This window comes from Tauraco erythrolophus, chromosome 1 (assembly GCF_009769465.1).
Source record: "Tauraco erythrolophus isolate bTauEry1 chromosome 1, bTauEry1.pri, whole genome shotgun sequence".
NCBI classification, from domain to species: Eukaryota; Metazoa; Chordata; class Aves; order Musophagiformes; family Musophagidae; genus Tauraco; species Tauraco erythrolophus.
Window position 1 is genome coordinate 133,082,100 of NC_141465.1, and position 14,308 is coordinate 133,096,407.

Here is a 14,308-nt window from a genome sequence, read left to right on the forward strand (position 1 = left end):
AGAAAAATATATTCAAAGATGCATATTTGGTTATTTAAATTGATCCCTTTCTCAGATTGTTTCAACAACGTTTATTGAGTTTAGCAAAATGAAAATCAAGTCCCTTGCACGTCCAGCTTGAAGCAGAGCCATCACCAACACAATCCCAGTTACATGCAAAACACTTAAGACCCCTGGGAGCTGATATTAGTTAAACTTTACCTTCATACCTTTCTTTTTCTTGCAATTGCTATTTGTGTGCCAAACACACACCGTATTGCTTCAGGATTGTGGCAGGTGTGTCCTTCTCTAGAGTTCAGTGAAAGCAAACAAGGTGAGATCATCAAATGCTCTGAAGTTAAGGGGCGAAGCGATGCTGATCCCAAGCAGATCCAGGAGTTTGTCAGCTTCATCGTTGTTTCCTCCAGTGGATCAACATTCCTAATAGCTGTGCAATCAAAACCAGGGAATACTTTGCAGTCTGCACTGTCAAGCGAATACAGGAACGATGTGTCAAATGGCTGGGGTTTCCATCATGTCCTCTTTAGTGCCAGTGGTCCCCCTTTTGCATAGGACAATAATTTATCACTGATAGCCAGCAGTTTTCTCACCATCCATGGACTTCTAAAGGGTTTGTGAAAGGTACCCAAGCAAAGTAGTCTTGTATCTGTACACTTATTTGCACTATAATGTTCCTTGCAGGTATTGTGGAGGCTGATTTTAAATACCTCTATAAAAGATGACATGTGACTTTACACTGGTTTAATAAACTACACCTTCTTATGAAAAATACCAAGAGGTGGAAAAGCCATGGAACAAGCAGAGGATATGTCCAGAACCTCTTCCATTAGCACCTGCCAAATGACCGTGCTGTTCACCCTGAATATCCTGGTATTCTGGCTCACATAGCTCTAAATTTAATCTTCAGCCTGCAGACCCTTTGAGAGGCTTCAGGAAGAGAAGCGTTGTGGCTGAGACATTCAGAGGTGATGGTAGGACTGGACAACACCTCCCATTCAGCTAGAGCATCTCAGTCTCCAGTAGTGTATTGTTCCTGTGCTTCTCCTGCGTCACCTTAGAGCGGTGCTGGTGCTGCTGACAAAGGGCAGATATTGAGTTGGCTTTGATTTGAGCTATTTGGTCACTGCCAAAGCTTCTGTTTCAGAGCTGGGAAAGTGCCGAATTGGACTGTGGTTGGAGGTGGAAAGCCCAGCTTTGGCACATGATTCTTTCAAGGCCCATTAAGATTTGTGCTCTTCACGTGGAGTAGATGCTCATCATTTTGGCCAGACTGCTACAGAGCCAGGCACTACAGAGTCCTTTTCTGTGCTGTTCTCCAGGGCAACCCTGCTTGAGCGATCAGATGGTCTGATTTATGCTTCTCTTCCTTTCCAGATGTCAACAGTTGGCTGCTCACTTTTGGGTTCCAGCTACACAACGTCATCCCCGGCTACCCCAAGCCAGACATGGATGCAATGGAGCCGTCCTATGAGCTTATCCACACACAGATGAAGACTCAAGAATGGGACAATAGCAAGGTGATCCATGCAACTCCATACTGTATCTCACACCCTTATCAGCGTACTATCTAGTTATTAAAAAAAACTCCTTTTCTCCCACATACACTGGGAGATTAAATGTGAGTCGTTCCCCATTGCAGGCATGAAATCTGACCGAATAATCACATCTTAAGTTCCTTACTTCCATGGTGCTTTTTCCTGTGGTGTTTTCTGGTGGTAGCTTAATGAAATGGTGTGTTACTGTGTCTTTCTCCTGCAAGAGCCTTGTTACAAGGTATTGCAGGCCAGGTTCAAGGCCTTTGCACCAAGGATCATTGGAAGTGAAAACAAACAAATCTCGATACAGAATCATTTTCTACATTTTTTTTTTTTTTCTAGAAACTTACTCAGTCTGGTTTAAAATGTCTTGAACAACAATTCCCAGTACTTCTCTAGGAAACTTCTGCATTGCAGTGGGTCTCACCAGAAAGAAGCTTTAGCTGATCGTTAACTTCCCTTTTACCTGGCTGGGTTTAATCCCAAGTCAGCGTGTCCTGCTTTTAAAAGCAGGCCTGCATCACAAGCCATTTTGGTAGATGCTGGCACAGAATTCAATGATGAAATTGGCAAGAAAAAAGCTTTTACAGCCCATTCATTTCCCCCTCTCTTCCTGTTGGGAGTCACTCAGCTGAAAGACAGAGGCAGCACTGTTAAAGGTTGGCACACTGGGTCAGGATCTGAGCGCCCTGCGTTACTCCCAGCCCTACTGCTTATCAGTTGTATGACCTTGAGAAAGTCATTTACCTGTTAGGATACTCTTTCCTCTCCTAGCCTGATTTTATTCTGGGATTACTTTTCATCTGTTTAGTCCAAATCCTCTTCAGCCCAAATTCCTGCTTGCTATTGCTGTGTATTCCAGCATCACGAGAGCAGTGGGGCACCAGTTTGTTTGGGGAGATCAAGATATGCTCTTAACATTTCTGCTAATAAAATGATAATGCTAAGAAGTGGAATTGATCCCAGCTGCCCTCCCAGCCTCTTTATCTAAGCATTCACTGAAATCTCACTGTCCTGCAGCAGATTCTTGAGGTGTACATGTATTAAACCAGGAGGTAAAATCCAGTGACGCATCTCCCCAACCACAAAAGGTATCACTCCGAGGTATGAACAAGATACTGTGGATTAATAAAATAGTCATGTGTCAGCTCATCCTCAGAACTCAGGCTTATAGCTATGGTGAAGACAAGCTAAAGTGTACCAGCTTCAACGAGAGGTTTCTATATTAAGATATATCACTTTATAATAGAGAGAGACCAAAAGAACTATGCCTTTTGCTACCATGGCTGAGTTGATGCTTGAAAACCATTGTGCCGCAGTCACTTGGTTGTGTTTTGAAGCTAAGAGACTCCTTTTTTGTTTCTCTCTCCCTTGGATTAAACAATAAAATGCTAATAGAGATGGTTTCTGTAATGAGAAATAGCCTCAGGATTTTTTCTCCTCTCTGATGTGACACAGTCTCCCCAGGCAAAGCTGTACAGGAGAAGGCAAACAGGGAAGGCTCAGTCAGAAACCACACAAAAGATTGTCTCTAAATTGTTATGTGCAGTAGATAATAACTCTCACAGAACCACAACAGAAATTATTATTATTGGTGGCGGTGTTGTTATTATTATATCATTATTTTATCATTAGTTCATTATTATTATTAGGCTTATTGAATAGCCAAGTAACATGAGTGACAGCTTGAGATGAAGACTGACACTTGCTCGTGCAGGCAGCTGAGCTGGAAATAAAACCAAGGAGCCTTCCCTTCCATCCACTCATTTGAGGTGAATCTGCCTGAACGAGCAAGAAGAGGAAAAGAAAATCTCCGCGTCCCCGTCAGGTTTTTAACGCAAGAAGCTGCAGTGGGGACTGTGCAGGGATCTGCTTGGTAGAAGAGGGTTTCAGGCAGCTGTCGTGCTGCCAGATGAGTCACTTCACACTCGCGGTGTTGGAAGTGGAATTTCACCGTTGCAGGTTGTTTCATATTCTTCCCCTGTGTTATGACAGCAACAAAACACGAGCGTTTTTATTTTAGTCTACAGTTGCAGGATCACGCTGTGATAGCAAGTGGCTCTCAAATGTCATAGAGAGGATTCCCTTCCTTTCTGTCACATCCAGTATTCTGCAGGCATATATTTGCATAAACCAAATTCTTTCACGTATGATACCTGAACATATGTTCCATTTTCTCCTAAAGCTATTTGTGCGTCCAGTACCGATGTTTCACATGGAGTTCTGCTCGCTCCCAATCCTTCCAGCCACCCATACACACTCCCAGCCCTCCTTCTTACTGAGTGTCTCTGCATTTATTGATGAAAATTTCACATAGCAAATGACAGAATTAAACAACGTTAAATGGAACCTCAGGAAACGTGTTCCGATACTAAGACTGATCAAACTGTGAAATGATCTTCCAGAGCGTGTGGAGTAATCTCCAGATCTTTTGGCATTTAAAAGTAGCCTGGACAAGGCACTGGACAATGCCCATGCTGCTTCCAAATCAGGGACATTCACCAAATGAGGAACCACAGCTTTCTCACGTCCACGTCTTCCGTTCCCTGGTTTCTTTGGGTCACATCCCTCCTTGCGATAGACCAAAGCAAATTTGAGTTACTCCACTGGCTTTGCTGATCAAAGCAGGTTGAGTCAGTTCTTTTATAGGAGAGGAGTGAATAACAGGAGCACAACAGCACAGCAACCAACTCCATATAAACAGCTGCTCCGTATCTCTTCAGAGCGCGTAACCAGAGGGTCTAACATGTCCTTCCAAAACACTGTTGGTACTTGCCTTGCGGGGCTGGAAGATGGGAGAGATAATTCTGACTTGGAGCAACCACCGGCTCGGAAAGAGCCAGCCTGTCGTAAACCTTGCGCTAACCCCCTGCAGCTCTGGAGTGACATTTAAAATCCAATCTCTGTTGTGCAGCACTTTCCCCCGCTCCTCCCTACGACCGTGAGGCTGTCACTAAATTGTTTGTTGAACAAGTTCGGTGTTATTGGCCACCAGAGGACTCTGGGTGACCTCTGGCATATTGTGAAGCTGCTGCATCTGAATCCAATTTCTCTTTTTTTTTTTTTTTTTTCTTCCCCTCCCTCTCTTTTGTCTTGTTGAACTGTCAGGTAATTGCTGGAGCCACAACAACTCTATTTGCAGGGAGGGGTGTTCTAGAGTCAGCACTTACATCGTTAACTGCATCATATTATTAGCTACCCTTCTCTCCATCCCGTGAGCACTGTGCCTCCAGGAAAGGTCTTGTTTTCTGCTGTGCTGGAGGAGCAGCTTTTGGCATCCCTTGTGGAGCAGCGTTTTGGAAGCAAGGGATGCTCAGCCAGAGAGTGAGCTGCAGGGCTGTGCTCTCTGGAAGAGCTTCTCCAAAGGACAATCTGTTTGAGGTACTGGCTCTGCCAGTGTTCATCATTCAGGGAGGGCATGTTCACACTGTGAGTGCTTTGTCCTGCGCTTGGGCCATTGTGCTGTCTGCACGTCTATCCATCAGCTCCCAGTTATGTTTTGCAAAAGTAGTGGCCAGTTTTCACTGGCTCTGATGTGGAGCAAGGAGTTGAAGTCTCAAAGACTTTAATCTCTTGAAGCTTTATGAAAATAGATGAGCAAGAGAAGGAGGCAAATCCTCTTATTTCCCCATAGATGGAAATCTGCTTGATGAGCTCAACTTTGTTATCTCCCTGCAGCTGTGTACACTGGCAGGCTGGAAGAGAGACCTGTCCTCGGAGCCCAAGAGTTAACACTTATGTTTCACTTGTTGCTAACCAATCACCATCTACAACACTGGGCTTGCTGGTCAGTCACTCACCTCCATTGTCCCACTTGCATTTGTGGTTGGCAGGTTGCTAAAGAGGTGTGCTGATGGGTAGGTGATTGATAGGCTGTTGTGGTTGATGGGCTCCTCTTGTGCCTCCACCAGCTGGGAGTTGGTGGGGAACATCAGAAAGGGGCTTCGTCTTCAGGTGATGGCCAGGTGGAACGGAGGGAAGAGGTTGGTTTCTGGATAATAGTTTTGTTAACAGAGAGCTAGAAGATAAATAGGAAAGAGTTAACAATGAGTAATATTTCAGAGAAGTCATAACTTCCAAGCCTTTTGGAAGAAGTGGTTTTGTGCGTTGTAAGCCATATGGTGGTAAGAGAAGCACCTATCTGTGTATAATGGCACAAGGATATAGAGGAACTTGGAACCATGTTGACGTATTTTACATCTTGGATCCTTGATGGGAAATTAAAGCTTTCAGTCTCACACTGGAAGGCGGTATTTAAAAACAACAGATGATAGTATCTGGCTATGGTATTTCGAATCCTCAAGAGGTGCCGGCAAAATGCAAGAGGCTATTCAGAGATCTCTGTAATGTGCCGTTCTCTCGAGCTCCGTGCAGCAGCCAGCGAATGAGGAAGGTCATTCTCTTCTCTCCAGTGGGTTCTTACTAGATAAAGGGAAATGTCATCTAAGGACATCTGATTAAAAAAGACTGTGAGGAAAAACAAACCCAGCATATTTGTCACTTGCATCTAGCAACGAATATTGAAATAAAATAACTATGAATTCCCTTCTTTCTTCCATAAAACTGGCTTTATAGATACCTTAGTTTACGGTTGCTAAAAGCAGCAGCATTTTTTAGAGAATGCCACATGCCACTGCAGCCTTGGATGGAAATTTTCTGTTTCTCTTCCTTGCCAGTTCATTAAAATGAGTTCTAAGATGAAACAGAAATGGTAATTTCAAAGCCAGGGATACACTGCCTCTTTGAACTACATGTAATCTGTTTGCCTCCACCCTCTTTATATTCACAGCAGAGCATACAAGCTAGCTGTGCTCTGGTTTGCCTGAATTTGTTGTTTGGGTTCTTTTTTGTTTGCTTTTCCTTTAAAAAAATACCGTTCCCACATACACTCTTTTATCCAAGGAATGCACTCAAAAAGTCATTTCAAAGTCATCCTGGGCTCATTTTTAAGATAACAGAGATGTGTTTAGTTGTTGTAGTAGTTAAGTGATGATGATGTTCAGCATTACAGCTTTGCATGTGTTTGATCCTACTTCCCTATGTGACAAGAGATGGGGAGAGCCCATAAGGCCTGTAACAAGTCCCCAGTGGAAAACCCTTTGGATACGATTTTGCTCTTGATTAAGACACCTAAATTTAAGTCTCTGCATGTGAACTTGGTATCCAAGCTCCATTATAGCCAGCAGAGATCTACAATGAACTTGGCTGCTGGTGCTGTTTGAAATACCCTAGAATTTCCTGCACTTCCTCATGTCTACAGCATGGATTACCTGCACCTTCTAGAGTGACAACTGGTGGCCTGGCAGGGCTCCCCATACTGTCAAAAACTATGTTCAACACCACCCATTTGGGTCACTTGTCAGCAGAGCCCAAAGGACAGTTCAGAGCATCAGCTGCTAAGAGCTAGGACTGAATTCAAGACTAAGATACAAAGATGTAGGTGTCTCCATGTGTGCTAGATGTGTGCACCCACTGTAGTCTGTCAACATCTGGTTCATACAGGCAGTGGAGCTCACTTAAAGGGCTGTCCACCTGCTAGGCATTAATTTTAGACAAAACTGAATGCACTGTAGGCTCCATTGACTGTGCAAAGTAGGGATTTGATTGAGTTGCCCATACAGGAGCCAGGTTAGCAAAGTGGCCTCCAGGTGCTACTTCAGAAGGGAAAATATCTCCCAGAGCTTCTTCAATTTCTCACCGCCCTGTGTGGATGCTGAAGGCATTCTGAGACATCTCAGATCACACTAGACATCCATGTATGGGCAACTGAAACAGTCCTGCAGTCAACACTGGCTACGATGTACGTGAGAAGCAGGTACATAGAAGGCTGGAACAGCCACAGATTGGCAGGTAGCTGCTCAGTTTCTTTGCCAATGAAGGTGGTTCAAGAGCCAAACTTTACAAACCTCCCACCTACAGCATCTCTCAGTGGGAACATGATTGAAGGTCAAGAGATTCCTAATTCTGTGGCTTTGGTCAGCCATTGTATCTCTGTTTTAGCCACCAAGAACAGTGCCAGTGCCAGTCCTACAGTTGCACATGCAAATGAGAAATGCTTTCCCAGTACAGAGGAGGAGATGTCCTGGATGGAGACCAAGAGCACACCAACAAGGCGGTTGGCCTGGTGTCCTCTATGGGTGTCCTTAGGCAGGAAATGGCAGTACCATCGCTGTTAGATCATGTGTAATCCCTTAAACCTCCAGTAGCAGGGCGAGTGCTGCTTATTTTCCTTCTAAATGACACCTAGATGAACAGTGGAGCTGTGGAAATTGTATGACTTCGTATAATATCATGAAGGTGGTATGTAACTAGATCAAGGAAAGGTTCCGTATTCTATTATTGGGTCATAAATTGTTAAAAAAAAAAATCCTTTAAAATCAGTGTTTCCTTTTATAATGGGCAATTACGGATCTGAAATTCAAAGCTATGGAGAATTTGGCCATACAATGGAAAATTGACAATTACCTCAGGCCAGAAGGTCCCAGGTACCAGCTTGTGGAGCTTGAGGAAGGTGGATCATGGCACAGCTGTTGACTGTGAGACATGCTGTATCACAGCCCGTGCCAACCAGGCTACCATCTATCCTGAATTAATGGCAAACCCAAGGACACCATCCACCCTTACACTTTGTTGTACAACTGCCTCACAAGACTCCCTAATCTCATTTTAAAGTATGTCTCTACAGCTAGTAAAAGAAGTCTAAGACCAATCCCCGGCCCTGAGGCTGGGTAGAAGTGACCTGGAGAGTTTGGAAACATCTTGGAGAAAGCAGTTGGAGGAGTCCAAAACCAAACCAGGAGTTAAAATAAAAATTATCCAGTCAGAATGATAAGAGGTGCAATACAATCTCTCACTCTCTTTAGCAGTAATTACTTTTAAAACTTTATAAAATTATATTATTTATAAAATATTTATTTTATATTTAGCAGTATAAACATATGGTTACAAACCATATGTCTCACTTGTCCAGAGTGCAGTAGATAGTCATATCACAGTGTCTATCTTGCAGCATCAGCCGGTTTTCAGAGCTCGCTGCAAACTCACTTTTCATTTGCAATTGGAAGAAAAGACAAGGGAGTGATGTCCAGACCCATTGGTTTGTTGGGGCAACCTCATTTGGAGGCACTCACAGGGGATCTATACCTAATAATTTGCTCAGAATTGAAAAGGCACTAGAGTTCTGCAGCTCATCAAGAATAAGGAGAAGAAGACAAAATAGAAGGGCAAGGGGGGAGACTTCTGATAGGAATAATTCTCCCATGCCCAGTGCTGCCTGACCTCCCAGACCTCCCTTCCCCAAGGTGATAATAGTAGACGGTGCAATTAATTCCAGGTTCTCCTTATCACTTAACTGCTGGTAAACGTGATGATGTATCTATAGATGGTGATATATGAATGACCATAGGACATAGCAATGCAGTGCAGAAGACCTGATTTACATCCTTGAGTGAAGGAGCTCAGACTAAACATTGCTTCAGTGTGAGTAATGAGAAATGCCTTTTCCCATCACTTGGAAAAGTTACTGAGGTGAGCTGGACGAGCAGTGTGGCATTGAGTAGTGGGACCACCTAGAGTCAATCCATATGAGATGCACATGAGAATACTTCCCTGTTTAAACCTCTTTGAAGAGGAAATAGCTAACTAAGGCTGTGCAGCATGCACTTATTTAGAACAATGTTTCATGGAGCCTAGAAACCTAATTGCTCCATGTCCATCATCGGTGACATCTTGTCGTGGTTTTTGGACTGAGGGTTGAGACAAGAACCGAAAGGGAGCACCCACCAAACATGGTCCCGGGCAAAACATCACTCAGGCTTTCTTAATAAAACAAAACAATTTATTAACAGTTACTAAACAAAAGACAAAAGGGAACGAAAACCGGTTACTTGAGAGGAGAAAGAGAAAACAAGGCCAGATCTTAAAACAACAACCTCCCCACCCCCTATTTTCTTTCCTTCCTGGCTCTACCTCCCCCCCGGCGGCATAGGGGGACAGGGAATGGGGGAGTGCAGGTCAGTTCATCCATGCTGTTAACTGCCGCGCCTTTCTTAAAGGAGGAGGAGCCTTTACACCATTTTTCCCTTGCTTCAGTGGATCCCCTACTCACGAAGAAAAAGTCCCCAAACTTTTTCCAGTATGAGTCCTGCCCGCAGGATTGCAATCCTCCCCATGGATCGCACCAGTTTGGGCTTTACCAGTCTCGGCCTCTTAGGGAGCTGCTGCCACTCGCGTCGGCCGTCCCACGGATTCCAGATGCCTCCACGACCTCGTCGTGCATTCCATGCCCCATTGTTAACAGTACCTGGTCGCGCATCCCCTGCTCCACGACCTCTCCCGGGCTCAGGCATCTCCTTTCCGACGTGGGTTTCTCCATGGACCACGAGTGGGTTTCTGCTCCGCCGAGTACACCCTGGCTGCAGGGGGGCCGCCTGCCATCTCACACCGATTTGCAAGGGAAACCTCAGCTCCAGCACACCTCCTCCTGCTCCATCTTGGCTGACCCGGTCGTTGTGGTTGTTTTCTCTTAGATATTAATCCTCTCTGGGGGAGCTCGGCCCGGCGGGCACCCCGGGAGCGGGGCGCTTACCGAGTCCCCCATGCGGCTCCCCGGCGCCATCTTGAGCACATGGCGCCGGCCCGGGCCCGGGCAGCCGCCCGGCCGGGAGCCGGGAGCGAGGGCAGCGCCCTCCTGCTCTCTCCTCGCTCCTGAGCAAAAAGCCCTTTCCCGCCCCTTTGTCCCAACTTAAATAGGGCAATTCACAGAGGCGCCGATTTGGCTCAACCTCCCCCGGGGGGGATGGGACTCAGATCTGGTGGCACAGGGAGCAAATCCCCTCCCCTGCCACCAGAACACCCCCCCCACACATCAAACTATCACACATCTACATTAATTACATCCATTTTTTTGCATAATTAGAGCACTTGTGCAGTTGGGGAGGAAGCTGGATTTGTCTCCCTATCGGTCTGTTAATTATCTCTCTCTCTAGGCTATGTGTGAGATCCCCCACAGGCAGTATGGGAAGAACCAGAAAGAGCTCCTCTTTCCTAGGTGACTGGTTCCTGCTCCAACTACTGTGCTGTTAATCAAAAGGGAAAAGGGAGGAGCTACACCAGCCTGCTTGGCACTTTAAATAAAAGTCAGTCCTGAGTATTTTAATCCTTTGCAACCCAAAACATGCTCTTAAACTTGTCTACCTCTGTTCCCTTACAGTTTTCTCCACTATAATCAAAACTGGTCATAGCCTCTGAGTGAGCTGCAATGCTAAATCCCTTATTTTATTTCTTTAATGCTTTGACATCCTTCCCTGGAAATGTCCACCATGGAAATAAGGGTATATTTCCCTTCCCTCACCATGTTACAAGTCTTAGTTGAGAGGTCCATGCTGAAATGCCGACATCGTCTGAATTGCCTTCTCGCACCCAGAAAAGGATGTGAACCTTTAGCTTGCGGGTGGTTTAAGGCAATATCCTTCGTGGATGTTAAATTTCCTCAAAATAATTGCAGTGCAGCCAACTTTTCTTTGTAGCCTATTTTTAATCTCGACTGTCATTACATTATTGAACTGAGCCGTTGGCAGTGCCAGGAAAGTTTCGTTGTAGCGTTCTCTTGCTTTTGTGAAATTTGAGCGAATAATGGTTCGTGAACGGGGGTCTGTAAGAAGTCTGCACTTCCATGAATTGATGGGAGCATTTCCAAAGACATTTTGCAGTAATGATGAGCTGCTGACTCGCTGTGTGCCTGCTCCGTTATACGCTAACAGCAAAAGTGACTTTGTATCGTACCTGACTGCAAATGATCCACGCTGTTGTCTCTCAGCAGTTTTGCTTCAGTATAAACCAAATCTTGAGCATCAGGTGGGGCTGGTCTTAGCTCAGGGAGCCTGGCACACCATAGAGGGTTTGCAGGAAACAGGAGTTGGATTTAGGGCCTTCCTTGAGTTTCAAACAACGTGCTTCAGCCAGGTTGAAATGGAATATAGAGGAGTTATGGCCACTTTGAGGGTCATATGTGTGATGCAGGGCTTCTGAAGGTAGCACAAGGACCTACAAAGTGAAGTTAAAACAGAACTTTTACGAATACTTTCACTCTTCCGTCATGGCCACAAGATGCACAATTTCTTACGTGCAGATGAAGAACACTGAAGCACAAAATAATTGCATGTCCAAACTAGACCCTCATGCCACTGAGCTAAAAAATCCTTTTCTACCTCTACATCTTTCAGTCTATGAGATTAAATACAGTTTGGTTTATTGAACAAGTGAGCATTAGGAGAAATAACCTGACAACATGTCTCTTCCATTAAAAAGAATTAAAAATCTGAAAAAAGGTGATAAGGGGAGAATTAAAATGGAGCTCCTCTTTAGATGTTTCCAGGATATTCTCCTGGTCTCCAGCATGCTAATAATACCTTTGGGCATCAGGCTTCTCTTTCTAATATGTCTTTCTCTTCTTTCTCTCCCTGCTCAGTCAATTTTGGGGGTCCAATGTGAAGTGCAGAAGCAGCTGAAGGCCTTTGTCACTCTTGAGCGCTTCGAACGGATCTACAGCTCCAGCATCGCCGGGTGCCAACAGGTCAAGAAGAACAAAAACTTTGCCTCTGGAGGCTCTATCTTTGGCAAAGGCGTCAAGTTCGCCATGAAGGATGGGCGTGTGGCCACCGACATTATCAGTGTGGCCAACGAGGATGGACGGAGGATCGCAGCCATCCTGAACAACGCCCATTACCTGGAGAACTTGCACTTCACCATCGACGGGGTGGACACGCACTACTTCATTAAGCAAGGGCCATCAGAGGGTGACCTGTCCATCTTGGGCCTCAGCGGTGGGCGGAGGACCCTGGAGAACGGCGTGAACGTGACGGTGTCCCAGATCAACACAGTGCTGAGTGGAAGGACTAGACGTTACACGGACATCCAGCTCCAGTACGGCGCGCTGTGTCTAAACACTCGCTACGGGACCACCTTGGACGAGGAGAAGGCCCGTGTCCTGGAGCTGGCCCGACAGCGCGCTGTCGCCCAAGCTTGGTCCCGGGAACAGCAGAGACTGCGGGATGGGGAGGAGGGTATTCGCTCGTGGACAGAAGGGGAGAAGCAACAAGTGCTAAACACGGGCCGGGTACAGGGCTACGACGGCTATTTTGTGATCTCAGTGGAGCAGTACCCCGAACTCTCAGACAGCGCCAACAACATCCACTTCATGAGACAGAGCGAAATGGGCAGAAGGTGACAGAGAGGGGCGATGCGGTGACTTCTTGCCAAAGACAGCTACTCTTTTGTGGCCACTTACCTGACTGTGTTGTACTCGATCCTTTTTCTAAACTGAGCAAGGCAGGGGGGGAGGAAAACAGAAAGAGAAGGAGTAATATGGTTGCACTGTAACTCATGCAACATACTTTTTTTTTTCCCCTCTTTCATTTGGCCTTCACGCGTTTTTTGCAATGAACAGAAGGTATATTTTACCGTAGTGTGATCACAGTGAAATTTACTGTCTCTTGTCCTCTTTTTTTTTCCCCCCCGCCTTTGTGAGGAATTTGAAGTGGGGAATCGTCAACGTACGTCCTTAGGTGTGAAGTGCAAAATGGGTGTCTGTGCTAACTTGTGTCATCCTAACCCATTCTGATTTGGGGCAGGGACAGATAGCCTTCCACCCGAAACATGGGGAGCCCGCGGCATGCCGGAGAGCGCTTCCCAAGAAGAAAGGAATGGAAGACGACGCTGATTCCGATACTCCGAAAGCGACCGTCCGAATCACGTGCCTCAAAAGAGACCTTACAAGTAGTTTTCACGTTTCACTTGGGACATAAAGTGTTTTTTTGGGGGGCTCCTGTTGAGCAGAAGTAGATTCTAGAGGCAAAGGAGCTGATTATATTAACTTGCAAGATGATTCTCTTCCTTCCTGAACTGGAATAAAAAAAGAAAAAAAATCAGTCTTTTTTTCATTATGAGAGTAGATACTTTTTGGGTTTTTTGGTGTGTGCGCAAATCCTGGTTTTAGTTTAAAAAAAAAAAAAAATAGCAAAAGCCAAGAAAGGGACTCCTGCTCTATTGAGAAAAGCTAAAATAAATCCTCTCTCTCATATGTAGAGCTGTTCTATAGGTGGATTTAATGCACCCATGTTGTACATTTGCTAATGGCATAACTTCATTAAATGTATAGTGTTTCAGTACACGAGGCTACGTGTTTAACAGTCCACTGTGCTGTATCTGATAAAACCAGTTAATTTTTAGGAAGCTGATTTGAATTTAAAAGTAGTTATAGTATCCCAGTGACATACCACTGAAAATCACAGCAAGCCAAACCCTGTTTTTCCTGGTTCTGGAGCTTGTATTTATTGGCTGGGAAATGCAGTTTGGAGTAGCATGCTGGCAAGTCGTTTATGACTATGGCAGATAAATGTCTCCCGGGGACTTTGGCAGCAGGGATTTTAAAACGTTTAATAAGTAGCAACAGCTTGTGCGGGGTGGGACAAGGAGGAGAATAATGGAATCAACCCTCTCACTGTTTCTTACACGAGCTCAAATTAAACGGAGAGCCCAGTTGACTGTTAGCAGTGAAGAAGGGGGAGGCTGAAATGCCCACTACAGAGGGGACCAAGTGCTTTAATAAGAAACTGCTGACAAAGTTACTCGGCATGCTAATGTAATTTGTATTCACATGACCTCTGTGCTCTGCTGTTTGCAAGAGTCCTTGAAATTCAAGGGAACAAGGAGATGAGCTTAGCATCCTCTTCCCTGCCTGAGACAGTCCTGTGGTAGCAAGGGCCGTTCCCCCA

At 45.3% G+C, this 14,308-nt stretch overlaps 1 protein-coding gene across 1 annotated transcript in view; it reads left to right on the top strand.

Moving 5' to 3' along the window:
* The window catches only part of TENM4 (teneurin transmembrane protein 4), a 380,735-nt gene extending 367,973 nt beyond the window's left edge, over positions 1 to 12,762 (top strand). The window contains 2 exon segments of the mRNA XM_086614637.1: positions 1,375 to 1,517; positions 12,004 to 12,762. Coding sequence (XP_086470763.1) covers positions 1,375 to 1,517; positions 12,004 to 12,762 — 902 coding nt within the window.
* The last annotated feature ends 1,546 nt before the right edge of the window (positions 12,763 to 14,308 follow it).